General features: G+C 39.1%; 2 protein-coding genes across 6 annotated transcripts; one reads left to right on the plus strand and one right to left on the minus strand.

The window, feature by feature from the left end:
- Nucleotides 1-214: 214 nt before the first annotated feature.
- Nucleotides 215-16,264, minus strand: LOC116767530 (solute carrier family 2, facilitated glucose transporter member 5-like). 5 transcript variants are annotated; one of them, XM_032657893.2, is made up of 13 exons: nt 16,047-16,224; nt 12,770-12,870; nt 10,963-11,500; nt 10,385-10,531; nt 10,036-10,196; nt 4,738-4,862; nt 4,286-4,426; nt 3,448-3,585; nt 3,086-3,267; nt 2,443-2,655; nt 1,970-2,072; nt 1,390-1,558; nt 215-1,280 (listed from the first exon to the last, which is right to left on the minus strand). In XM_032657893.2, exons 3-13 carry the CDS (start codon nt 10,993-10,995, stop codon nt 1,172-1,174), a joined length of 1,521 nt encoding a protein of 506 aa, XP_032513784.2. In that variant the 5' UTR covers nt 10,996-11,500; nt 12,770-12,870; nt 16,047-16,224; the 3' UTR covers nt 215-1,171. The 5 variants fall into 5 exon arrangements, with proteins under 5 accessions (XP_032513784.2, XP_032513783.2, XP_032513782.2 ...); XM_032657892.2 differs by lacking the exon at nt 16,047-16,224 and adding an exon at nt 13,242-13,403; XM_032657891.2 differs by lacking the exons at nt 10,963-11,500; nt 12,770-12,870 and having other exon boundaries at nt 16,047-16,264.
- A 104-nt stretch (nt 16,265-16,368) lies between these two features.
- Nucleotides 16,369-27,767, plus strand: LOC116767267 (protein HIRA homolog). The gene is made up of 20 exons (XM_061527172.1): nt 16,369-17,291; nt 17,370-17,543; nt 17,688-17,849; nt 18,172-18,329; nt 18,458-18,566; nt 19,074-19,234; nt 19,785-19,953; nt 21,116-21,210; nt 21,287-21,457; nt 21,543-21,652; nt 22,395-22,538; nt 23,470-23,650; nt 23,809-23,911; nt 24,082-24,201; nt 24,433-24,582; nt 24,755-24,848; nt 25,027-25,149; nt 25,916-26,046; nt 26,118-26,209; nt 26,532-27,767. Exons 1-20 carry the CDS (start codon nt 17,255-17,257, stop codon nt 26,664-26,666), a joined length of 2,619 nt encoding a protein of 872 aa, XP_061383156.1. The 5' UTR covers nt 16,369-17,254; the 3' UTR covers nt 26,667-27,767.
- Nucleotides 27,768-27,859: the final 92 nt, after the last annotated feature.

The raw sequence follows: 27,859 nt of genomic DNA on the forward strand, positions 1-27,859 counted from the left end.
GCGCCATCTAGTGACTATTGTTGCTACTATTTAACGGAAAGGTAAACAAGTATGTATAACTGAGAACTGTTGTTTTTATGATTGATTTGTGAATATATAGTTTATTTCTTTACTAAAATAAATCGTTTAATAAAATAAAACCTTTTATGAATAAGAGAATACAAACAATTTATTCAATCATTAATATTCTAAGGTAAAAATCAAAATCACTCTGTAATATTATAGCACTATATTTATTCTCACATATTAAAATTATGCTATGATATTTAAAAACCAAAAATGCTTCCTATAAATTATTAAGTACACCTTTAATTATCAAAAACGCTTACTCTAAGACGATATCAGTTATAGCCTTGGGCCCACGTATAAATTTAATTGGTATTTTCTTTCCCGAGACGAGACGACATCTTATTATAATCTTAAAACTAGAAGGACGTTTTGATAGCCAGCGTCTCGTACGCCTGGAATTAATTCAAACATATAGTCCTTGTACTTTAAAAACCGCAAACATCAAACAAAAAACATAATAAGTAGAAAAACATACAAATTACAAACATTTAGAGGATTTAAAAACCAATTTCAACAAGCCTCACATTAAGATATATAATTTTTGGTTCGGTTTATTTTATATAAATAAATTGCACAGATTTTTAAATAATTATGATAATTTTTAATACATTTTTTGTACAAATCATATAAAAAGCGACCTCTAGCTTAAAATAAATACTAACCACAGATAAAAAAGCAGTGGCATAACAATAAAATAGACAAATTAAAATTAATCAGATAATTTGGTCGTTGGAAACACTACAAAAAATGGCCTAATTAATTAAAATATTTTGTAAACAAAATTCACTTGTCATTCTCCACTTTGGTGAATAAAAAAAGATTTTTCATATACAACACTAAGTCTTATTAGAGGCCTAGTGATGACAGCTTCTAACATAAGGCCCCTCGTGATACCAATTTCTCAAGGAACCTAAGGCAGTTACAAAACACTTTATGCGTAGCAGATATCACATCGCAAATTGGCTGACAAAATATTATTTATGACAAGTTCATGTCAGCAGTAATGACAAATTGTTTTGAAGTAAGAAATATACATAAGAATAGGTTTTTTAAAAGTTTCCTTAATAACATCGACATTTGCAAGTGACCGTGTCGGGTCATGTCAAGACATGTCAAGTCGCGACGCCCTCACCGGCCGGGACTTGAACCCGCGACTACACAGGTCTGCCACCTGAGCCGGCGTTTTGCCTCGAGTCTCCGGGAAGTATAATCTGTAACATATTCTCACATGAGTCCTCCTACGTTATGTGAATAAAATGAAAAAATGTTTCGTGTAAAATAATTCTTCGTTATACAATATTCTATAATAATGATATTTACTTAAGGAAAACGAAGAGTGTTCCGGTAATGCCGGCGAACACGAGGAAGCAGTAGGCGCCGAGGGTGTCCCGCATGGTTGGGAAGGTCATCCCCACCACGAAGTTCCCGCCCCAATTGGCCAGGGAACCCCACGACATGCCCGCCGACCGAGACGACACCTCGAACAACTCTGCACACAGAAAATGTGGGGGTTTGATACAAAGCAAAGCATCTATTGTAGTGTAGATACAATAATATAATGTTTGAGATACCACCACACAGAGCAGGACCATACAGAAACTCTTTTTATTATACGTCTTATATGTGTCCAATACTTACTTTACTATGACTTTCAATATAATCCTTTGAAAGTACGTAATAAAATTAAGATTTTCAACTTTTAGAGACGCCAATGAAAAAAGATAAATGTTGTAAACAAACATGGCTGTTCTGTAAAAGAGTTCATATATTTTGGATCGAGGATCACAGCATATAATATTTAATAAGAGCTCCTGTACTAAACCTTGTTTACACTAATTATCTCGTCTCGCTGGACTGAGTATCGAAATACTAACAGACTATTGCAATACTAATAACTCACCTGAAGCTATGAAATACGGTATGGGACCGAGACCGAGGCCGTACACCAGAACATACACGAGAACAGCAGACATGCACACGAACGGCATCCAAGATACAGCATCCTAGCAGAAGGACATATCTTAAGGACTTAAATCATACGTCACATGAGACACACACGGGGGAGCTTACTGTTGGATATCATTAATGTTAGCGAAGTTATCAGTAACTGATAAACAAACACCTCCAAATAAGGACATATTACAAGCATCTTAACATTCGTTTTGCATCTCCACGGTCCCTTACTAAGCTTTGACCGAGATTTCTAGAAAAAAAGTCATTGAGTGTTATTTCCGTTACGACGGCTTGATGTGCATCTGCTTAATTCAATCTCGAGTCAATTCCCGACAGCTGACTTGATAACCGAAATGATTTTATCTTTATATTCCTGATGTACGATTAATATATATATATATATATATTCCAGGAACTTACGCTATAGATTTTGGCGAATCCGAGCGCTGCCAGAGATAGAGTGGCGGCAAGTGTGGATCCCAGTAGTAGGGGACGGCGGCCGGAGTGACTCACCACACGGGACACCACCACCGCGGTACACACGTTGATGGCGCCACACGAGATACTCGCCAGCTGCGAACTGTGCTCGGACAGCCCCGCCTGGCGGAAGATACTCTGCGAGTAGTAGAACACCTGCGGGAGATGGCAGGCGGGTTATTAACGGATAAGTAATTCATTGGCATGATCAATATACAAGCTCTGCGGACATTTTATACATTAGTGTTATGTGAACAATCAATACAAGATTAAAGAATATCTATCACATTATTTATGTGGCGGGACGGGGGGAGGGGGGGGGTGACACTTGTAAACCTAACCCAGTGTACCGTTGACCATCGCTACGGTTATATCATTTGATGATCCGGATCAGCCGATTTCTAACTCACGAGAAATAAGTATCCTAAAATAGATCTGCCGATATCTCGACAAATCAAAAAAAATAATCATTACAATGAACACATTTATTTCTTATCAGCTTCGTCTGAACTGAAACATGTAAAGACGAGAATGATTTGGAAGACACATGATATGAAGGAGGCGTCGGTATCAGATAACGACTTACCGCGTTAATGCCACTGGTCTGCTGTCCGGCCTGTGCTGCACACACCAGCAGCAGCGGCAGGCGGAGGGCCGGGTCTCTCAGGGCGGCCAAGAGGGACCCCGCCCTGGACGACGACTCCAGCCTGAGAGACTCCAGCTCGCACGACACACGAGACACACTCTCACCACGCACGCGACTCAACTCTGGACAATGTAAACGTATTCAACATTATTCCTTATTAATAGGATGTCATTTCCCTTGAAAAATAATGAGATATTTCTATCTGTATTGATTAATATACATTTATAATAATTTCAACACAAGTAAAACTTAAAATATTGTTTTTACACATATATTTAAGAAGTATAAGGGCATAAACTGACCATTGAGAGCGGCGACCTCATCTCTCCTCACCACAAACAGGTACTTGGGACTCTCCGGCAATACGCACAGCACGGGTAAACTAAAAACGACTAGCAGCATGAAACACGACAGCAGGTATGGCCAGTTGTCCGGACCGCCTGCAACACGAGCGACATACATTATATATACCAACAAGGATGCCTTAAACGTTCCAAGCTCCTGGGGAGGGGGGATAGAAAGAGACGGAGAAAATAAATGGGCGGGGGCACGGTGCGCATGTCTATAAAGTTTGATTTAAAGAAATAATATGAGTTCAGTAAAAATTAACTTCTACCCCTTCCTGTTTTCATGTAGACACTGCGAAGCTTCACCTCCTCCGCGCGCAATTTTTATATATTACTTTGATTTTCTTTTGAATACGCCGTGTTACGCGAGATTGTTGCATGTTTAGTAAATATATAATATATATACGATCAGATCTTAATACAATTTACATTGTACAATTATCACTTAGTCCTTTGACATTTGACAAAATGAAACTTAATCGTTTGACATACTGACATTTGCTCTTTTAACAAGTGTCACATGTCAAACTGAGCAAGTGTCATGTGTCAAACTGATATAATAGCTATAGGAAGCGGACATAGTTTAGTGATCGAAAGCTAAATATAGTTTTATCGATATTACCAAAAATATAATAAAAAAACGATGTAAAAAAGACTACTATATAAACAACAAATTATTATATTTTTATTTTATTAATATGACCATTGTCTTTTTACTTATAAACATCGCGGGACTTCGATGTACTGTTCTTAAATGGAAATTCTATAGATGCATTAATATGACTTTCCTCACCTAGCAGAGAGTCCAGCCCCATGACCTGCCCCACCAGAACCCCTACGTTGACGCCCATGGGGCAGGCGACCCCCATAGCGCCGGTGAGCGAGGGAGGCGCGAGCTCCGCCAGGTACATAGGAACTATACTAGTTGTTAAACCTGAAGAGGGACAGAAATTAAGTTAACGACTTCATTCAGGAAGTTCACTATGAGAGACCTCCTCGAGAATTTGGATAACTTTTAAATAACTATACTTAACTCAAAATTTCCCCAACAAAGCCAAGAATCGCATAAACGGAATGAACACAGCAGCAATGAAGAATATTTTATATATGGCGGCTGGAGGTTGGCCCGCACGGAGTTAGCAAACTTTATAGTAACCGTGAATATGTGAAGGCTCGCATTTATATGGATCAAAATCAAATTTTTCAACTAATTAATTGAATTTTCTATACAATTGATATCGTTACCTCCCGCCAGCCCCACCAGGAATCTCCCGGCAATCATCATCTCAACCGAGTCGGCGGCTCGACACGACACAAACAGAACGCCGCCGGAGATGAACAGGATATTGGTTGATATTGTCGCCTTCTTACTGAAATTATTAATTAATGCTTTGGGTTAGGATCAAGTAGGAAGGTCCAAGATACGGATATATTGAAGTCTTTTATTCGACAAGACGAGAATGATAAATATAAGATCCATGCAATAAGTTTAGAAATGCAGAACGAGTGGTTAGACATAGGAGATTTTTGCATCCCATTAGCACTAAAATGGCGCACCTTAATCCATGATTGGTCGCCAGCATTGCTAAAATTCTATCTCAATGCGTTCCAGATGACTCTCCCAGATCAGAGTAATTTAGTAAGATGGGGTAAAGGTACCGAAAAGACTTGCTATATCTGTGGGAAGGCAGTTGGAACTGCTAGGCACTTGTTAGTGGGATGTAGGGTACTCCTCGATAGCGGTCAATACTCGCGTCGTCACGATAGGGTTCTGGAAATCATACGTGAAGCGGTTAGTCTTTCGGTAGCCAGAGCGCAAAAAGGAATAACCACAAACGAGCGATCAGTAGGTTTTGTGAGAGAGGGCATTAGGACTATAAAAACAAATGTCAAGCCTTACTCCATCCTTAAAGCGGCTACGGATTGGACTATAATGATGGATACGTGTGAAAAACAATACAAAATCCCCGAGGATATTTGTGCGTCGGCCTCCAGACCGGACATATTCATGTATTCGCGAATCTTAAAGCGCGTTGTGATGATAGAGCTTACGGTTCCTTGGGAACCAACATCCCCAAAGACCATACCATCAAGGTCAACAAATATTACGAGCTCACAAACGAACTCACTCGAAATAGGTTCGTCGTGGATTTATACGCGGTAGAAGTGGGAGCGAGAGGTATAACGGCTAAATCTCTCTACAACCTACTAAAAGACTTAGGCCTGTCCAGAACTCACATCAATTCGTTCTTGGAACGTACTTCGAAGGCAGCCCTAGTAGGTTCTTTTCAAATATGGTTAGGTAGGGAGAGGAGCTTGGACAGTGGAGGTGAGCGTTTAACGCGCGTTAGTTAGGGGCCCCTTAAACCTACACCTGGGTCGCAAGTCCCAGGCACTGTTGAAGCTCCACTCCCTGCAACGCAATGGACCCGGCACCCGCACGGTGAATCCATTGAATGCTAAGAGGTTTCGTCTCATTTAAAACGACTGCCCGGAGAGTCGGGCTGACGCTGGAAAGACAGTTGACGCTGGAAAGACAGATGGCGCTGGAAAGACAGATGACTGCTGGAAAGACAGCCGAGGGCAACGGCCTAGCAAGCCCAGCCCGGGATTTACGAAGCTAAAAGTCCTATTAAGAAAAATACCCCTAGGACAGTCCGAGAGGGGGGGCGAAAGATCTGTCCACCGGTCGATGTAAACGGCGAAAACGGCGCGAATACGGATTTGAAATGCCCTACGTGCGGGAAAAATTACAAGAGACGAGCCTGGTACATTAAACATCTAAAAACACATAATGGTGTTGAAGCACGACAATCGTCGGTAAGTTCTTCAACTTTCACTGCGGATAGAGTTGACCCTCATGTATCCCATGGTGAACCATTAACTGGAAACTACCAGGAGTCCATTGACATCCGGACACGTCTTAGCATTCCAAACATGAAACAATCGACTTGGAAAGTTCATGACGACAATTTAGCGGACCTGTTAGAGCATCCGGGCTCGAAGCAGGAATTGAACTCGCGAGTAGAAACTTTCCAAAATACTATTTACGACTACTTTAACGAGCAATATCCACCTCGAAATCATTACGCTCGCAAAAATAAAGACAATTCTTTCAAGATAAAAATGAGGAGGAAAAAACGGGAATTAATAAAAAATCTACGTATAGCCAAAGCCCTAGGCGACAATCACCTTAGTCATCAACTAGCTAGGGCGTTAAGATCGATTCTAAAGTTAATTCAAGGAATATCGGCGCAAACCGCAGAAAATCGCGATAATTTTGACCGGGCAAAACAGGAAGTAGATTTTGATAAAAACCCTTTTGAGTATTCGAAAACCATTTTTAAGAAAGAACGCGGACAGCTTCTCTTGACCAATGAACAAATTTACGATCATTTTAAGAGCACATACGAAGTGCCTAAAAGTGTAAGACTCTATGCGGATCCCAACGAACAAAAACCTGGAATTCCTCGTTTCGATTTCCACGGCATTCCACCAACGCTAGATGAGATAAGTATTCAGATAAAGAAAAAATCGTCTAAATCTGCGCCGGGACCCGATGGTATCCCATATATAGTCTTTAAAAAATGTCCATCGGTTCGTAAACATCTCACATATATATACGATAAAATCTGGTCAAGGAAGCAAATCCCGGAGTGCTTCGGGAAAGCAATTTTTGTCCTCATTCCCAAAAAAGATCGAGTCACAGATCCAAAAGATACTAGACCGATAGCCTTAACAAATACTATATCCAAAATCTTTTTCTCAGTTCTACAAACGAGAATGACGCGATTCATGCTGAGCAACAGGTATTTTAGGCCAAATCACCAGAAAGGGTTTTTACCCGGAATTTCTGGATGCCTAGAACACAACACTTTGCTGTCGGAGAGTTTAAAAGATGCTAGGAAAAGCGAGAGGCAAATTACAGTTTGTTGGATAGACTTAGAGAATGCGTTCGGGTCGATACAACACGAATTGATGCTATTCGCGCTGAGATGGTACAACTTTCCGCCCCTAGTTACTGATATGATCGCGTCGTATTACTCAAAATTAAAGTTTTCTATAACAACTAAAGAAGGCCATTCAAAAACTTTTAGTTACAATGTAGGACTATTTCAAGGTTGCTGTTTGTCTCCAATTGTATTTAATATTGTAATTAACATCTTAGTAGATAAATTAACCAGCAACGAGAAAAAATGGGGGTATCGGTTCAAGTTTAATAATAAATACACGGAATCCATTTTAGCCTTCGCTGACGATCTCGCAATACTGACACGTAACCCCAAACACTGTCAAGTACTATTAGATGAAGTGGATAGATTCTGTGAGTGGACCGATGGATTGAGGACAAAACCAAGTAAATGTCACTGTCTGTGTCTCGGTAGGCGGAGTACAAGATACACCTCATACGATCCGGGATTATCGTTAGGCGGTCAATGCATTTCTACGGTTACAGAAAATGCACCATTTAAATTTCTCGGTCGGAAGATTGATAATATAGGTCGTACTCCATCTTTGGAAGGTATAGTAGATAGCTTTTTGAACGATCTCAACAAGGTAGATAGCCAACAGATCAGTAACGTTAAAAAAGCTTGGATCTACGATAATTATCTAACTTCACGTTTAAATTGGCCTTTCCTCGTTTATGATTTTAATAAAACCCTTTTGTCAAAGTTAGATGCAGGCGTCATAAAGATGTTGAAGTTGTGGCTCGGGCTCGCGCTAACGGCTGATTCATCGGCTTTATTTAGGGATCGCAATAGTTTTGGGATGAGTCTAAAAAGGCCATCGGAGCTCTATAAACACCTGAGAGTTTCCAAGAGGTACATCTTGGGGAAATCCCAGGATGACGTCGTTACATCGCTCCCAAAAGACAAAGATGCCCCAGAGCTAGAGTCAAGGCTTCAATTCCACAAGCAGTTTATGATAGGAGCGCAAAGTAACAGAGTAGGGTTAGGATCAAGTAGGAAGGTCCAAGATACGGATATATTGAAGTCTTTTATTCGACAAGACGAGAATGATAAATATAAGATCCATGCAATAAGTTTAGAAATGCAGAACGAGTGGTTAGACATAGGAGATTTTTGCATCCCATTAGCACTAAAATGGCGCACCTTAATCCATGATTGGTCGCCAGCATTGCTAAAATTCTATCTCAATGCGTTCCAGATGACTCTCCCAGATCAGAGTAATTTAGTAAGATGGGGTAAAGGTACCGAAAAGACTTGCTATATCTGTGGGAAGGCAGTTGGAACTGCTAGGCACTTGTTAGTGGGATGTAGGGTACTCCTCGATAGCGGTCAATACTCGCGTCGTCACGATAGGGTTCTGGAAATCATACGTGAAGCGGTTAGTCTTTCGGTAGCCAGAGCGCAAAAAGGAATAACCACAAACGAGCGATCAGTAGGTTTTGTGAGAGAGGGCATTAGGACTATAAAAACAAATGTCAAGCCTTACTCCATCCTTAAAGCGGCTACGGATTGGACTATAATGATGGATACGTGTGAAAAACAATACAAAATCCCCGAGGATATTTGTGCGTCGGCCTCCAGACCGGACATATTCATGTATTCGCGAATCTTAAAGCGCGTTGTGATGATAGAGCTTACGGTTCCTTGGGAAACCAACATCCCCAAAGACCATACCATCAAGGTCAACAAATATTACGAGCTCACAAACGAACTCACTCGAAATAGGTTCGTCGTGGATTTATACGCGGTAGAAGTGGGAGCGAGAGGTATAACGGCTAAATCTCTCTACAACCTACTAAAAGACTTAGGCCTGTCCAGAACTCACATCAATTCGTTCTTGGAACGTACTTCGAAGGCAGCCCTAGTAGGTTCTTTTCAAATATGGTTAGGTAGGGAGAGGAGCTTGGACAGTGGAGGTGAGCGTTTAACGCGCGTTAGTTAGGGGCCCCTTAAACCTACACCTGGGTCGCAAGTCCCAGGCACTGTTGAAGCTCCACTCCCTGCAACGCAATGGACCCGGCACCCGCACGGTGAATCCATTGAATGCTAAGAGGTTTCGTCTCTTTAATCCGCACCAGTCGCACCAGTCGTACCAGTCGCACCAGTCGCACCAGTCGTGCAAAAATATGTATTAATTAATAGTGGCGTGTTAATGAGAAAATTGTTTAAAATTTTATGATATTATAAGATAGATTTGTTTGAAGATATGCTTGGATATAATACGTTTTATAAAGATCGACACTTCATGAGGACATTGAAAATAATGAGAAGACCAAGTCGGAGCGTATGTGTTTGTAAAATTTCACGGTCCAAGTAAACCTCCTTGCTCACATATCATAGCCGCGTGCCGACGTGATATCGGATAACGTTTTAAATGATCGATGCGAAGAACAGAAAAACCGCAAAGGATATATTGATTACAATCTGGTTCACGATCTTGGAAAATACTAAACGGTATTAATGACGAAGAAAAAGATCTACTGAAACATTTATAAGGAAATTTGTCACAAGGAAAAAGTGGGGCCTGGGAAGGTTGAATTGAATTGAAGGTAGTGCTTGTGTAGTTCGTTACCGGCCGAGTTTGTCGGCCAGCACCGAGCCGAGTAGCGATCCGATGCAGCCGCCCACGATGAACGTAGACACGACGGCCGACCACAGCACGTTCAGCCATCTATTGTCCAGCGGCAGGTCATACCGGCTGATGAAACTTTCATTGCAGAAATTCTTTAATATCTATATGACAAAAAATATATTATAGTTGTTTTAAATTAAATGAAAAGTTATAAAATGCTTAGGGTATTCAATATTTATAATTCTTAGCGTATTGATTTTTGAAACGACTGTCTTAATCCGTGAGCACGATAAGGACAGTTCATCTTAGAGAAGTCTTTATCGTTAACCATAATAACGTGACCTCACACCTCAGCCGGCGTGTTGACGACTCCGATGTTGTAGCCGACTGGCAGGGAGGAGCCGAGAGTGGTCACCACTCCGGCCAGGACCAAGTAAAACGACCATCCCGCTTTGTACTCGTTAGAACTTGTCAAGTGCTGGTGCTCGTTGGTTACCTTGGAACAAAAAACAAATATCACATACAAATATTGAACACAAATTTAAAACCCTTTAAGTAATACCACAACAGAGACAATATAAATATATTCTGAAACTATTTCATTAATCTTAAACCATTTTATGTCAGATATTTGTAAAAACTAGTCAGAACCGGATTATACACATACATGTACATATGTCATGAGATATATCTTGAGGTTTAGTTAAAACTCTTTGCGGTTCGAGATTGGATAATAAGTGGGAGCACTGTAACCTCGTTATTAGTAAGGCACTTAAAGACCAATACCAGTTGGTAATGTCATTTATTTTATATCTAGACTATGACAAACAGGCAGGCTGTTTTTAAAAACTCTGACAGTTCTTTAAATAATATTACGTGGAACTAAACTTTCTGATATTTCTGTGCTAATGATACAAACGGACTTACGAATAGTTTATTGAAGATCTCCGTGACCTTCATCGTTTAAATATATTGTTCTTACTTCTTCAAATAACAAATATATGATGCCATATAAAGAAAACGACTTTGTTGTCAGTTGCGAATACTACACAGAAAACGGAGCGGTTCGTTAGATAGTATTGTGAGTTGAAATAGGGGGGATAACGGTAAATGTGAAAGCACTTGCACTTTGATTTATCTAGACGATATAGCAAGATAGATGTATAACATACAGGAGCAAAACAAATATGATTACACTTTGTAAACACTAGTACATATATTTAAAAAAATTACTTAATATTCTCAATTTGAAACTACCTAGTTTATTAGCGAAAAAATATATTAGTAAACAAATCAGTCTGTAATCAATACTTTTTAAAACATAAAGTAACAAAGGCAACTGAGATATCTGTGACGAATGGTATGACAGAACAGAACAAGAAGATTATCCAGAACCAATCACAGAACCAGCCGTCCATGATGAAATACGTGAGGAAGATGGACGCGAAACCATGTCCTGTGATCGCTGATTATATATCGTTAAGAATCATCAGGTATACGAGTATACAACACATTCCTACTTATACATTTATACTAGCTGTTACTCGCGACCCTGTCAGCGTAAAAAAAACAATGAAAATCTTTTAAGCGCCGCATACGCCGCGCCTGCTACCTACCGATAAAACTCGTCAAAATCGGTTCAGCCATTTCCGAGATTCGCCGGAACACACAGACAGACAGACGGACAGACAAAAATTGTAAATAATGTTATTTTGGTGTGTGTACCATAATATATGGAAGGTAATGCGTGTAGTAAAAAAAAGGATTATTTCAATATTACAAACAGACACTCCAATTCTATTTATATGTATATGTTACGCTTAAAGATAGAAAACGCTGAATGAGCGGAAAAAAGTTCACAGCGCATTATGGTCACAATAAAAAACCCATAGGGCGAAATTCGTGTTATTGCTCCAGTGAAAACCCGCATACCGAGTTGAGGCAATCACAGAAAGACCAAATAGCGAAATTCCCGTCTTGGCTGACAAGCTATTCGATCTTAACACTGGCAATGAACAGCTTTAATATACTACTATATATATATATATATATATTTCTATACTTCTATACTCGTAAGCGAAGTGTTAACGACGAATTTGAAGGCACATCACAAATGTGAATAAAGTTGGTTTCAGTTAGTGTAAACTTATTGCGTGCATTACATACCTGGGTTCTTTACGTCCTCTTTCAACTTCAGGAAAACTAACCAAAACGTTTTAAAAATTCTCGATCTTTGATCGTAAAATTGGCACCAATGAATGCTGTCACAATCAGAAGTAATAAATATGCATGCAGAAAAACAGAATGGCGTATTGAAAACAATGCGATTGCTGCTTCGCCTATGGATTTTTTACTGTGACCATAACGCGTTGTGGGCTATTTTTCCACTCACTGAGCGTTTTCGATCTTTGTGCGTAACATATACATAATTATATTTTCAGTGTTAGCTACGATTGACGCGCAAAGGTATAAATTTCATTAGTATTGTTAGTTCTACGTAATCTAGTTTAGTCTGGACCTGTCGGTGATAGCTTTTCAAAATAACTCATGATTATGTATATAAGCACGTCATAATACAATGAATGGGAACCAATAACATGTTTACGTAACAACCGATTTTATCTAAATTGAGACTACGGACATCGATAGTCAGTTACACTTAAGCCGGATAACTTATTATTGAATTACATAACTAATTATAAAACGTTAAGATAAAGGAATGTTAAAAGGATACAGGTGAGGGCAACAGATGATGAGAACATGGTGACTCCGAGGATGAAGGTGATGAATTCAATCACAATGAAAGTAACAGAAACAGCAAGCCCGACCACCAATCTGAAATTGCACCATAGTAAGCACCAGCCATAGTAATGTGTCTCCAGTCCACACCTACAAGCTCTCCTTACTAAGTGATCGATAATTATTTCTAGAATCAGATATAAAATTTTGTCACTTAGAAACAAACCTTCACACCGTTCATGGTTCACAGTTATATATAATGTAAAGAATAAACAGTTTAGGATATTGAAATAAAACTAATATTTTTCGTCTTTACTACGCTTTTATAATTAGGTGTTTTTAACAACGTACTCCCGGCGTTTCGGTTACTTTGCAGCAACCGTGATCATATTGGGACATACATATTATTTGCGAATTACCAGATCATTGAAAATATATATGAAAGTTTGATCATTGTTTTTAATAACCTTTTGAGTTGTTAGTGAATTCCACAAATCCTTTTTTATATTCCAATTCACAACCGTTTGAACTTTTTGTTTTAATCATCTACTTTCTATATATTTCGATAAGGTATTTAATTTTTTTTTTCTTAAAATCGTGATTACAGTATAATAATCATAAAAAAAAACACATTAATGACGGTTACAATGTTTGACTTTGAAGTTTGAAATAACTTTTTTTTATGATAACTGGCTTTGGAATAAAAACAGATGTACTCGAAATTCAATGTTTTGTGTTGCAAATACGGTATTATACGTTAAATTGTATTATATTTAAAAAAAATTAAATTAAATTATGAACTGTTTTAAAAACTCTTAAAATAATAAAATACACAAAGTAAATATAAGATCTATATGGATAATCGCAAACAAAGCGTTATCAGTTTTCTGATACATAAATCTCAGCACATTATTTAATATTAAATGAAAACGGCAACGCTTCTTATAAAATGTGACAATTCAAACTTAAAATAAACACAACCGTTTCACGAATTCACAGAGGCCAAAGCATGTAATTATTTATGGCACATCTGTAACACTACACCTGACTTCACAGTTCGGTAATCGCTAGCTTGAATAATAATGAGTAATTCAGAATTCTATCATTTAGTTACGAGTTTTAGAACGTATTGTTACGGTCTTATGAATGTTAATAACATATAAATATGGTACAAAATTATTTTCTGAACATTAAATACGATCAAATAGGACGTTCCACGCAATCCATCGCCGCAACCAATTTAGTCCCGTCGACCTTAGTGTAAAATTTTGTACATTTAAAATACAAAAAACTATGTATTAAAAACCAGTTATAAAATATAAATAACGAATTTTAAAACCTCATAACACAAGTGATTCCAATTTATCTGTATTAATAATATCTAGTAATTATTTGTAAATTTTTGCTTTGTGTACGCGAATATTACAGAGTATAAATCTACACATATTACGCTTTTAAAATATTAAACACGGTTCCACGCTATTATTACATGTCACAATTTATTGAAAAAAAAAAAAATTATATTTATTTTTTTACTCACCTGGGTTTTCGTCCCTACAGCCATGTTACAAGCATAACCGTTCGTCACTAGATAAAAACTTATTCTAAGTTATAATCAAATAATACGTTCATAAAACGTCTCGACTTAACTGGCTGAGTGCGACGACTTCACTCGCATATTAATCACATACGTTAAATATCGAAATATATTAAAAGTATATTTTATTATAACAACTAGCTCACTGATGCTTTCTTTATATTTTTTTCAATATCCTTCACAAGAGTTTTTATAATTACACAGCAGACATTTATTTGTGAGCAACCTTGGACTTTGAACCCAACGGAACCGGTGTATTCGTACATAATATGTAAATTTTATTACTAATAAATAATAACTCACTTCGCTGGATGCTGAAGAGCCCATATATATACGTTTCGCGCGACGCACCACCTCAATGGGGTGTCATGTGAATTTTTGTCCACCAATTTCTTATATATTATATATAATTTAACTACAATTTTTTTTTTTAATAACTTTTCTGTAAACGTCACGTGATGTTGTCGCACGTGAGACGTTTTCCGACCTGACAGCCAATACGCCTTACGTGCCCGTTACAAACCACGTCGTGTACCATGTTTTGTAAACTGAAAACATTTAACCGGTTTTAACCGGTTACAGGCGTGAAGAAAGTAGGGCTGCGGTACTTCAAAATGGCCCATATCACTATACATAATAAATTAATGAATAAAATGTTCAATTGTAAATAATTTATTGCATGCATATAAAATTATGAAAGCCAGATTACGTGTCATTAACAAATAAATCACGCATTTCATGCCTAAGCAATATAAAACATTTCGTACAGTGAATAAGCCTATTGCTGCCGTACATTTAATTTATAGTCAAAAAAGTATTCTCTTAGGTTAAATAACTATGATTTGTGGCATTTAACAATAGATTCAGAATTTATTATACAAAAACATTAAATGGTAAAATGATTTCCGTTATCATGGAGAGTAAATATCCAACTTATTTATAGAGTAAACAATCTATTCAAATAATTTATTAGAAACACATAATCTAACACAATTCATACACTAGCAATAAACGACAGAACAAATGAATCTGTAACTGCAATTAACATATAGTAACTGAAGATAATTGCACAAATAAATAAGAATGCACAGATAAATAAATATATATGTATGGAAATTCAACCCTGCGCGATGTGCGATTTACAGTTGGACTCTCATGCGGGTAACAATGGCTTCATCAAACAAACTTTTCATAATATACACTAATCCAACTGGACTTAACTGGCTATTAACTTTTTAATTTACAAGAACATAGTCAAGATGACTCTGTGATACACTGAAATTACAAAGATTTATTTTTTTATTTAAGATTTTGTGTCTTAGTTTAATAAGTTTTTAATCATTTATCAGTCTTAAATTATTGACACCCTCCTATAGAAGAACAAAATTCTAATTATTTTATTATCTTGAATTATTTTGTTATGAAGGTAAATTGAAGAAACCTAAAAGAGTGAAATCTTCTAATGAATGAGATTAATTATTCAAGTGATATCACTGTTACACGTGTTTCTTTGTTATGCACTGCACTGCAGTAATTCAAACGGAAAGCGGGTGATGTCACGGATCGTCAACGAAGTTAATTACTTAATAAAATCTTCAAATATCTTGGATCCGGTGACTTAAACTATAGTTAAAACCATACTAAGAAGATATTTCACGAGGTTTTGGTTACTCACCGCTTGTGATAGGTCTGGAAGTGACTGTCTACATAGTGGCTGGGCAAACAGAGACGAACACTCCGATTGTTCTCCCATAGCAAAGTGACTAGCACACAGAAGTGGCCAAGGAGCGTCAAGAAGCGGGCAGGTATCAACGTACCGGCCCCTCTCATGCCGATTTCGAAACTCTGAGGGCTTTAAAGTGCTAAGAAAATGTAAGCTCGACCAGAAAGCCCACTTGTCTCAGTTATAAGTTATAACTTTATTAGTCGATGTTATGAGTTGTCAAATCGTTGACGTTCCAATTTTTTCATGTTGTTGGTTTAGAATGGTTAAGATTAGAGATCATACTGCCCAGTGTTTAAAAGAAAGTTTGTTACAATTTAAATAAGATTAAGCTTCTAAAAGAACTTAAAGATCTAATAAAATTCTTGCATAAAAGATTAAAAATATATATAATTTAGATAATAAAAACTGGAGATATCTCTCTATCGATTTCAATTATTTGAAACTTGAATACATTGATGATGGTTACATATAGTTTAGAAGTGTTAATAAATAGATTAATCTGTTATAAAGTCGAAGAGATCCACAATTTGATTATTATTTAATAGAATTTAATATCTTTTAAGACTTCAAATCAAACACTGACTTTGCAAATATTTCTTATGTACTCTCCGTTTTGTATTATAATTAAATTTAAATAAATGAGGTGGGTCAGAAAATACAATTATTATTTAATATGTGCTTGATTCTAGATAACTAATTATAAATGTATTCGCAGTTTTAAGGCAGAACCATAAAAAACCTATGGTCTTAATGGCGTCCATTGCCATTTTTTCTATTGGCTAGAATTATGTTGTTACTTTAATCTTGTAGTATATTTCTCGTCTTACACGAGTTGACGTTCTGATATCACATAATCTTAATTCATTTATATCTAAAGGTCGCACTAAATAAATAAACAATATGTTTTTATAATATCTAAGATCAAATGGTCGATATATTTCAATTATTTATTTCAAGGCTCCTTATTTTTTAAACCTACAAGCATTTAACATAACATTATATTTTTTAAACATTGCGTTTTGAAACCCGTTCACCAGTCATTAGCCGGTCGCTAATGCAAATATTTAACGTCATTGTCATTTGCGAATTAACATAAATAAAGTAAAAATAAACAGTTCGCTGTTGTTTTCACATAATCTTTATTTAATTTCTCATAAATGAAGCTTTTAAAACCCAGCTGGGTGAATCATGAAGGTAAGTAAAGTGAAAGTACAGTGATAATTATGGTTTTTTTTATAATGACTCTAACATTAAAGAATCGTCTTTTTGCAGACAAACCAATATTCTCGGTGGATATTCATCCAACTGGGAAACGGTTTGCTACTGGAGGACAAGGCGGTGACTCCGGTAGAGTCGTTGTTTGGAACTTGAACTCTGTTTTATATGAAGAGGTTGAAGTGGACCCAAATATTCCGAAAATGCTCTGCCAAATGGACAACCATTTAGGTTAGAAAATATATTTTTTATTATGTGAATATAGAAAATTTGGTAAAAAGATAAGTTATTTAGTAACATATTTGGAAAACCTTTCTGTTTCAATGATAGGAAGCTTAAAAAAATATAAAACATTTAACGAAATTTATTTTATAGCTTGTGTAAATTGTGTGCGATGGAGTAATGATGGTCGCTATCTGGCATCTGGTGGTGATGATCGGCTGGTGATGGTGTGGGCGCTAAGTGTGGCCACCTGTGCGGCCGGTAAACGTAAGACTGAGATGTGGAGGTGTATATCGACTTTAAGGGGTCATGCAGGTAATGTTATGTATACCATACTTTTGGTAATTGTCACAGTCAAAAGTTAGTTAAAAGCGGCTCATTTAAGGGTCATGTATTTTTCCCTTTAATCTTTTTATTCAGAAATATAACTTCTTATACAAGCAAATTGTTATCTCATAATGATATATATACATATGTATATATAAATCTACAAATAAAACACTCATAAATGATGTCACCATACATAAATAATAGACTATAAGTCTCTTTCTGGTACAAAACTTTAATATTTACCTCACAATTTTAATAGTGTATTGAAATACGTAATATTATAATTCCATTTCGTAATATATTCCAGGTGATATCCTGGATCTGGCGTGGTCACCGTCGGATAAATGGCTGGCAAGTTGTAGTGTTGACAATTCCATAATAATTTGGAACGCGGAGAAGTTTCCGGAAATGGTTTCTGTGCTCAATGGACATACAGGCCTTGTGAAAGGTGTCGCTTGGGATCCGGTAAGTTTTGTACCCTAAGAATTTTTTATATAACAGAAAAGATTTATAAGAAAACAATATATATTGTCTTATATAAATAATATATACTTTTTAATATTTTGTGTTTTTTTTTACTATGATAATTTCAGGTGGGTAAATATTTAGCATCACAGTCGGATGACAAGTCATTAAGAATATGGAAAACAGCTGACTGGGCAACGGAAAAGACAATCACAGATCCCTTTGAAGAATGTGGAGGTGATTTTCTTTGTCTCATATATATGGTATATCAATTCATACCTTAGGATACATGATACATATTTATAAATATATATAAATATACTTATTTTTTTAAAATCATATATGAGGCTCTTTATTCGTGGTAAGAATTGGTAACCAACAGCATAAATTAAATTAATAAATCGAAAACTAGAAAACTAATTCTGAGGTCAACTTATATTTATTAGTATAAAAAACACATACTTTAAGGCCTCACTGACAGTACTTATATTAAATCAAAATATTTAAGATAAACCTTTCATATAAGCCTGGACTGTATGAGGTCCTCATTCAACATGATGAGGTCTTTACCTATTGAACCAATACATAGATATCTTAACTGATTCAGTCTGCCTATCATGTATGGGGTGCTACTGTGCTAGCCGAGACCTACTTAGTACATTTAATATAATATAAATATTATTAATTAAGTAAATATTATCTCTTGCCAATATTAGTATCTCACCCTATGTCTCCCGTTTCCAGGAACAACCCACGTGCTCCGTCTATCGTGGTCTCCCGATGGCCAGTATGTGTTATCGGCCCATGCTATGAACGGTGGAGGACCCACAGCTGGGGTCGTGGAGAGACAGGGCTGGCTCTGTGACAAAGACTTTGTTGGACATCGGAAGGCGGTCACTTGTGTTGTGAGTGACAGTATGATATAAATTATTACTTATACTCATTGTAAATGTTCAGCGAGATTTGATATGACTGTCTGTGGTGTTGTTACACATCATCATCATCATCATCAGCCTATCGGAGTCCACTGCTGAGCGAAGGCCTCTTCTCACACGGAGAAGGTTATAGCATTAATCACCACGCTTGCTCAAGACGCGTTGGCGATTTCAATCTTATAATTTGAAATTTAAAGTCCAGGTTTCCTCACGATGTTTTCCTTCACCGTCCGTCAGCGGTGTCTAAATATTCTTAGAAAATACATATGACTCGGAAAAGATCACATTGGTGCTTCCCAGGTTTCGAACCCGCGCCCTCTCGTGTGAGAGGCGGGCCTGTAACCTCCAGGCCGCCGCGACTTCCACATTAGTATACAATAAATAACTAGCGAAATCAACTCTGCGCGTTAAACGATATGTATTGTAGTATTATTTGTGTGTAAATTTTCTTCTGCCACTTATTGACTGTTCATGTGTGCTAAATACTTTATAATGTATGTCTGTTGTTGTCCCGGGTCAGCGCTTCAACAGTAACATCTTCGTGAAGGAGGGGAAGAAGTGTTGTTGCGCCGCCGTGGGCTCCCGCGACCGGGCGCTGTCCATTTGGCTGACCTCCCTCAAGAGGCCGCTGGTGGTCATACACGAGCTGTTCGGGAACGGCGTCCTCGACCTCTCCTGGAGCTCCGACGGTACACACACTCACATACACACATACACACACACGTAGACATTGTATAAAACTACAAATACCATAGTATATAAAGGAAAAGGTGTCTAAGAGTCAAGTGAGGACTGGTAGTTACAAGAATATTAGACAGGATAGTATAGACTTATAAGTCTGGTCAAAGAGTATTTAAAATTCATTCAGAGCAAATTTAACGTCTACAAGGATATCAAAGCGAAAGTGGCCAGCATTGAGACCTACACGAAGACAGTGAGGAATTATTCCAGCCGTGACCGTGTACCAGAACATGATTAAATAAAAAAAATATGTACAAAGCTCTTCCAACATAAGGACGGTTGACAAAAGGTAGTCTTAGTTCGTCCCGAGATGAAGGAGAGCATTCAGAGGTAGTGACAGGATTTAGCGAGGAAGTGCTCTGTGATGAAGTTTTTGGGCCAATTAACGAAATATGTCATGCAGCTGCTGGGGACTGTGGAGGGGATTAGGGCTTCCTGGGAATGTTGATGCCGTTTAATAAAATCTAAGAAGCCTCCAACTACAAGCGTAAGGACTCAACAGAAGGATGGGAAGAAAGACATACGTTGTAGTTCTTAGGACGTGTAGCTTCACATCGACCATCCCCTTGAATGGAGTTCTGTCGCCGGTTTACACGACGGACAGGGTAGTGGGGACGATTGGTCTGAGTCTATACAGCAGCTGATGACTTATCACATGGAACAAGAAGCTTCATGACACTCAAAGGCTAGTTTTCTACTAAAATACACACACGCACACATATATATATATATGTGTGTGTGTGCTCATGTACAAAATAAAGTAATAGATAGTACATAAAGTAATGATAAGTACTGGAATACATCTCTAAATCAATCTTAACTTATAGTTTGGAGTAACCCTAATCACTACCACACGAGGCGGTGTGTGTGAGCTAGTCTCGTTTGTGTCATGTGCCGCCAGCGATTCTTAACTTTCTCTATAACTAAAAATAAGGATGTCCTTTTTGTAATTTCATTAACATATAATGTATAAAAATCAAAACACAATACAACACATAAAAGTTCCTACTGAGAAAAATTCATAAAGTGTAATTATTGGGGGAAGATTTTTCTTTTAATTTATTTGTGCCAGTTATTTGTTTTTTTTTTTATTGTGATTTTTTCTTCCAGGTCTCAATCTACTGGCGTGCAGCTCAGACGGGACCGTTGCTTGCATAATGTTCACAAACAAGGAGATCGGAACACCGCTCACGGTCGACGAGAAGGTTCGTTACAAAAAAAACAAAAAAATAAGCAAATAATATTATTATAAATTTATAATACTCTAATTTTTTTTTATAGAATTCATTTTACGAGAAAATTTACGGCAAACGATTAATGAACGATTCGGGCGGCGACCTGTCCTCAAACCTGTTGGTCGAGTGTCCAGAGATAATACTGGCCAGAGAGAAACAGGAGACGAAGAAGGAACCGCCCAAAGACGAAACCACGCCCAAGACTTACAAGTTCCAGGTCATAATAATTATATATATAACAATATCTTAGTACATGGCGAGAGGAAGTATATATGTATATATTGTCATAATGTCATCCCCAGGCCGGGCCGGTGTCGACGCCGCCCATGGACCGTCAGATAGAGACGCGGACCTCGGACGGCAAGCGGCGCATCACTCCCGTCTTCATCCCGCTCACACCAGCCGACACCAAGTACGAGCGGATGCGTTGCTTAGCACCTTGTCGAGCCCACGTTACACGAGCCTCCCAAACAAAATTTATGAATGGCAATCCGCTCCGGCTCATGAAGTGCCGATGATCTCTTCAGTTAATGTTCCTATAAACTCGACATTTTAAAGCTATCCGAGCATGTAACGCCAAGCTCTGCGGAACATGTCTTAATGTAATTTTAGTCCTGTCATGTATAAGTTACTCTCTAGATAACTTGTGGTCAGTCGCTTCACATGGTGCGATAGTAAAAAATAATTATTTCACTTTTAAGTTTAGTAGTAATGTACGGATTCAGAATTTTTTAAAACCAATATTCGAATATTTTAATAACAGCGACACTTACCGCAGCGCGCCGCTCGGGTTGTTCCGCTATACATATATTTATTTTTCTTCTGTCCGCACTCTACATTGCTCGTCTTCTTCGTTTAATATTTCGCCTTTTTTAACTTCAAGAGTGAAAGAGACGGATATATTTTAGTGTTGCTATTAAAATTCATTGAATAGTTTGAATAATTTTCGTCCGTAAAATAGAAAGACGAATGTTTTGTCACAAATATTATATGAAAATTACTTACATTCTTGGTCTGTTCGAACTTTTTTTGACTTAAAGACTTTAAGTCGTGATATTCGAATACATTTTGCGACGTCAACCGGTATGCAGGAGGGAGTAGGTTTCGTGAACTATTTTTGTCAATACGCTTATAACATATTTTGTGATCCGCAGCGAGTCCCTGGGCTCTCAGCCGGCCACTGAGAACTGTTTCAGCACTTCCTCGCAGAACAAGTCGCGGATCCGAGTGGAGAGACGGGACGACATCGTCATACACCCCAACGTGAGCAACCACGCCACGACGCCCAAGACCGACCCGTGAGTACGACGCCTGGGCAGCGTGCTGAACATACACGTTCCGGACAAACAAGCCGGATACTATACTATATATATAGTATCCGGCCATTATTCATAATGTCCACTCAATTTAGATAAAGTGACAATTAACAGTGAGTGACAAGTGACAGTGAAAAAGTGACAATATCTTCAAAGACTTGGTTAATGTAATGAAGCGAGTAGCTGAAGATTAACTAACCGGACCTGACCTTAAAACAAAGTCGTTAACTTATGACTAGTCAGTATGTGTGATAGCTATTTAAACGCTATGCCTGTGACATATACACTGATGTATTGCTGGGGTTCACCACAATGGGGCTGCAAGAGGAATAATTATCTGTGCGTAAAAAATGTATATGGTTGCCAACCGGTAGCACCATCTATTGACCAGCTGACGGGACTACGTACAATATATAACAGTTTCTTACGTCCCGCGGTTCCGTCCTGTATATATGGAATACAAACAAACCTATCCTATATGTTATTTCGCCAAATAAAGTGTCCTTAAAATCCGTTTAGTAGTTTTGGCGTTTGTAATATTGGTAAATACAGAGACATGAAGGAACTTCTTCTGTACCAATGGCTTCGAACGTTATATTTTTAATGTCCTCCTGTCATTGTATGTCGTTATTCATATGAATTGTAAGTTACGTATGAAATGACGTGACGTAACGCTGGCCTGTGCGGTCCCTCCATGTTGGTAAATTGTAGGATCTCGTCCGCCCGTGACCGCGGCTGCTGCACCCTGACCGAAACGACGGGAGCGTGTGGTTTAAATGATGAACGTATGCCCTCGAGTCTCGGAGCTCGTTGTATACTTGCTGTTCCTCGGGAGCCGATCGTTACCTGGCCACATTGTCGGTTAATTATTTTCAACTCTTATACATAAATAATCGTAATTTTATTTCCTCAGCGGTGTAGACAACCGTCTGCGCAAGCGCACGTCGTCGCCCCTGCCGGGTCCCCGGCTGGAGTCGGTTCCGGACAAGCGCTGGTGTCCGTCCCCCGGGGACCGCCCTCCGGTAGGTCCGCCGCCGCCCGCCCTCGGAGCCGCCGGGCCCGTGGTGAGAGCCGCGGGGGGCCTTCGGTTACAGGTGACTATATAACAATCATGCCGATATCACAGATGGCGTCATCTGATATATGTATATAAAATGTAATCTTTATACCTATTACTGTTACAAACACTGTCCATAACTATTGTGTGTTCATACAGTAAGGTTATTGTGCTTAGTAACGTACATGCTTACAGGTTTTGAACAGAGCTTGCAGCACGTACTTCGGCACGTTGTCTCGGCTGGAGCTCATACCCAACAACTCGGCCTCCAACGATCCTATTTGGGACACATACTTGGGTGAGGCAGCACTTGGAAAGATAATGTTATGTTACGAGATGTTAGTTGTACTAATAGAGCACGTTCAGTATCCCCGGTCGCCGGTGTGCACGTCATGCCGGTCTGTTTGTTAACTCCGCTCCCGTTCGTCTGTCCTCTATCCGTAATAACCGTGTGGTGACCCCGGCCAGGTTCTCCCGTGACCTGCATCGCGTGTGACGCTCGCTGGGCGTGCGTGTCGTGCGCCGATGGCTCGCTGCACGCGTGGCGTCTATCCCGCACGCACGCAACACGCGCGTTGCCGCCTATCGGTGAGGAGACACACACACACACACACACACACCTAACATCCATACGAGTCCATACCTTTATTTTTTATAGAATATAAATGTTAGTGACATATATCGTGCGTAACCTGGTCCATAGTCCGTAAGGATCGCGGTGGACTCTAAATAGTTCTCAACTCGTCACTTCCCCCACGCACTAGTCGCGCCTCTGTGTGCCTTCGATATATAAGTGGGTGTCCGTGCCTGTGTGTGCAGCGCTGTCGTCGCAGGCGCGCCGCTTGTCGCTGGCGGGCGACATGCTGTCGGTGGTGACCATGTCCGCGCAGCTGGTCGTGTGGGACCTGGCGACGGCGTCGTGCCGCGTGCGCCCGCTGTGCTTCAGGAACCTCCTCTCGTCGGATGACGGTACGCGCACATCATGACCGGACCCGCCTGACTTAACATGTCGTATTCAACAGTTTAACTGGGTTTATTACACACGTGTTAGTTTTTACTGAGAGTGATTATTTTTCCCAGTAAGCGTCCTCTGTGAATGTTCCTAGGTATATTGCTGTATAGTGTGTGTCGTATGTTCCAGTGACCGTCACGAACTGTTCGTTGCTGGACGACAACCCCGTGCTGACCCTCAGCAACGGCAAGAGTTACATATACTGCATGAAGCTCTGCGCCTGGTGAGACGCACTTCACTTCAATATTGACATGTCTCATCTAATACCTTCACTTGCATCACTTTATACATACATTAATATTTTTTTTGTTTTAAATATCACTAAATTAAGTTGAAATAATAATATAATAGTATTGGCACACACATATATATATATATATATATATCTCGTGTTATTCCAGGGTGATCTGGTCGGACGTGTGTGACCCCGTCCGTCGCGCGGGCGGCGGGGTGTGTCTGCGCGCGCCCCGCGTCCCTCACCACACGCAGCACCCTCCGCATCAAAGAACCATTAGAACGCTCGTGTGAGTCCTCAGGTTCACCTCCCTACATCGTGTAGCCCCGCCTTTATATACTTTCTATAATTTTTGTTCGCTTATAAGTACTCCGTGATTTTTCGGCCGGAGCCGCAGGTTCTGTGGCCACAGAAGCGGCGTACTTGATGTACTCACGTTATACTTTTGACTATAATCTCCACCAGCTCGCCGTGGTGTATGCGTGTCCGGGATGACGTCTGCTATCTTCTCTGACTAAATCTTATGTCACTTTAGTCAATCCGACAAAGAAGAAATAATACTGCTCGCTTTTCCTTTCGTCCAAGTCACGTTTTGACCACGGCCATCCTATACCACCTTTTTCACCTGGCTGCGGTTCCCACGTAACAGAGGTCTGTACTACTAAAAAGCGGATAGTAATATCTCCGTGTAGTATTGGCGTTAATGAAGATAGCCTGGACAGTATCCCGGTAGCATGTAGCGCCTCTATAATGTCTGGTATATCGCATAAATCTTGGAAGTTCCATAGGCGGTACCCTATCAGAGAACGGACGATTTGCAAACCCTGAGAATAATCATCGAATTGCCCTTACTATGTACTCGTAGATTGACCTTCATACTCCTTGACCTCCATGTTCTGTAAGGATATTGAAAGTATGTGGGGTAGACGTGTCGTGGCACACTGAGGGAACCGAGGTATCTCAGTGACTCACGCTACGTTTTTCGACTTAATCGACACCGTCAGTACTCTGTGCCCTCTCCCTGTATTAATACTATGAGCTCGTGTGTATTTCAGTAACGCCCAGTCATCGTTGGGAGCGTCTCGCTCGTGGCTGGAGGCTCAGCTGGCGGCCTGCCTCCACCTGCGACTCGCGCCCGACTACAGACACTGGCTCACGGCGCTGTTCGAGCATCTCCTGCAACACGGTAACCTTATACGTGACTGTCACACTCAGATATGCATAACGTGGTCACTAAGTCGGATGTCGCATTCCCAGGTACTGAGGAACAGATCCGACAGATACTGGACGAAATGCTCGGCCCCAGCCACTGTACGTCGACGCCCAAGAAGTGGCAGAGTACTGTTCTGGTAAGACAATAAACGTGGGTAGTGGAATACAAGTGCGCTGTGTTTGGGTTCGCCAACAAACTTGAAGCAAGGATTTTTCATTAATACATAGATACAGAGATTGGAGAAGACAATGAGTGAATATTAACAGTGAAGTAAAACTAAACAATAATTTTTTAGTTCGCTACTGAATCGCCGATGTTATTAAATTACTGCTACTTTTAGACGGGTCAGGTCGAGAACCTTTGTTATATCTGAACTGTTTACAGATAGTTTCTAATAAACAGGAACTAAATTTCAATTCTTGTAACTAGTGATAGGAATTCGATGATGATGTTTCCAGGGATTCAAGAAGCACGATCTCCTGGAAGAGATGCTTTCGCTGCTGGTGAGGCAGCTCCGCTGGCAGCGACTCTACACGGAGTATAACGATCAGCTCAAAGCCTTCAGAGAGACCACGCTCGTCAACGGGTTCTGAGACTTCGAGACTAGAAATACTGAAGCGATTGCAGCCAACAATATAAATAAAACAAAATCGGCTATCAACAATTACACATCGTCCCCGCACTTTCAATATTTTAATTCGTACTCATTCGTGATAGAAGTTATAAGTAAATTATTTTTCTCACCCTGTATAAGACCTCTGTTCGCAATACACTGCCATCTTGAATATTATGCTACGTGATAAAATGAGGATAATACGCTTAATGTATGGGAGTGAATTTGTTCATTTAAGTATTATAGCTAGATAGTAATTTATTTTTGTCAAAAAAAAAACGAGCATGCTATGTGAGGAATGGCTGGCTCGGGAAGTCATGCCAATAGTTACTTTTATGAAGTGTTTAAAAATCTTTTAGTAAGTTATTTGTGTCTCCGCCGCGCCAATCCTCTGGACGTTTCTTTAATAATGTATGAACTATTCTCACACATTACATCATAACGTCTGTCCCCGGTTCATTCGGATCTTATCTCTATTGCACATATTTTTCTTTTCGGTACCAAACTATGAAAAATATTTTTATTTTATATAAACGTAATAAGTCCATTCTGTCTCATTGCATGTTTGTTTATGTTCAAACCCTTATAAGTGCGTATGATTTGACATCTCAAGATCGTCCGCTCGTCGAGTGTGTATCCGCCTATAAAATAATTAAAATCTAAACTCCTAGCGACGGGAGGGTGTAGTTGTAAGGTATACAATATTTAATTAAGTGACATGTAAATAATATTATACGAGAGTATTTGTAGGAACCACAGACTTGTAATGAAACTGCCCGTTTTATAATTTTGTAAGTTGTTTGGTTGTGACGCGTCGCTCGTGAGACGGCGGCCTTTTGGATGACATTTAATAAGTCAGAATTAAAATAAAACGACTGGCAACACGTCTGTATACAGATATGTTAGATTAACGAATTTTTTTTGATTATAAAAGGAATAATATTTTTTACGTTTGATTTTCGTGTGTTCACGGCCTTATGTCACTGTCTATTGTGCCAACGTGTCGACCGCAGCTAGCGCGCGATGTCAGCAGTTAGCGAATACAAGACTTGTAGAAATAAATCGATTCATTTTTATAAAATATTGCGTTTCATTGATTAGACTGCACTCATCACATACTCACAGGCAGGTACGGCGTCACGACGAGGGTTTGGATAAATAAAATGAAAAACG

This window comes from Danaus plexippus, assembly GCF_018135715.1.
Source record: "Danaus plexippus chromosome 9 unlocalized genomic scaffold, MEX_DaPlex mxdp_24, whole genome shotgun sequence".
NCBI classification, from domain to species: Eukaryota; Metazoa; Arthropoda; class Insecta; order Lepidoptera; family Nymphalidae; genus Danaus; species Danaus plexippus.

Bases quoted from the DNA above. Each gene is read 5' to 3' on its own strand.
- LOC116767530 (XM_032657891.2), bottom strand. From the start codon at position 16,124: ATGGGAGAACAATCGGAGTGTTCGTCTCTGTTTGCCCAGCCACTATGT. The intron at 4,427-4,737 runs GTAACGATATCA...GTCCCTCTTCAG, and splicing joins CCTGGTGGGGCTGGCGGGAG to GTTTAACAACTAGTATAGTT. The intron at 2,656-3,085 runs GTAAGTCGTTAT...CATCTCCCGCAG, and splicing joins AGACCAGTGGCATTAACGCG to GTGTTCTACTACTCGCAGAG.
- LOC116767267 (XM_061527172.1), top strand. From the start codon at position 17,255: ATGAAGCTTTTAAAACCCAGCTGGGTGAATCATGAAG. The intron at 18,567-19,073 runs GTGATTTTCTTT...TCCCGTTTCCAG, and splicing joins TCCCTTTGAAGAATGTGGAG to GAACAACCCACGTGCTCCGT. The intron at 21,458-21,542 runs GTCATAATAATT...TGTCATCCCCAG, and splicing joins CCAAGACTTACAAGTTCCAG to GCCGGGCCGGTGTCGACGCC.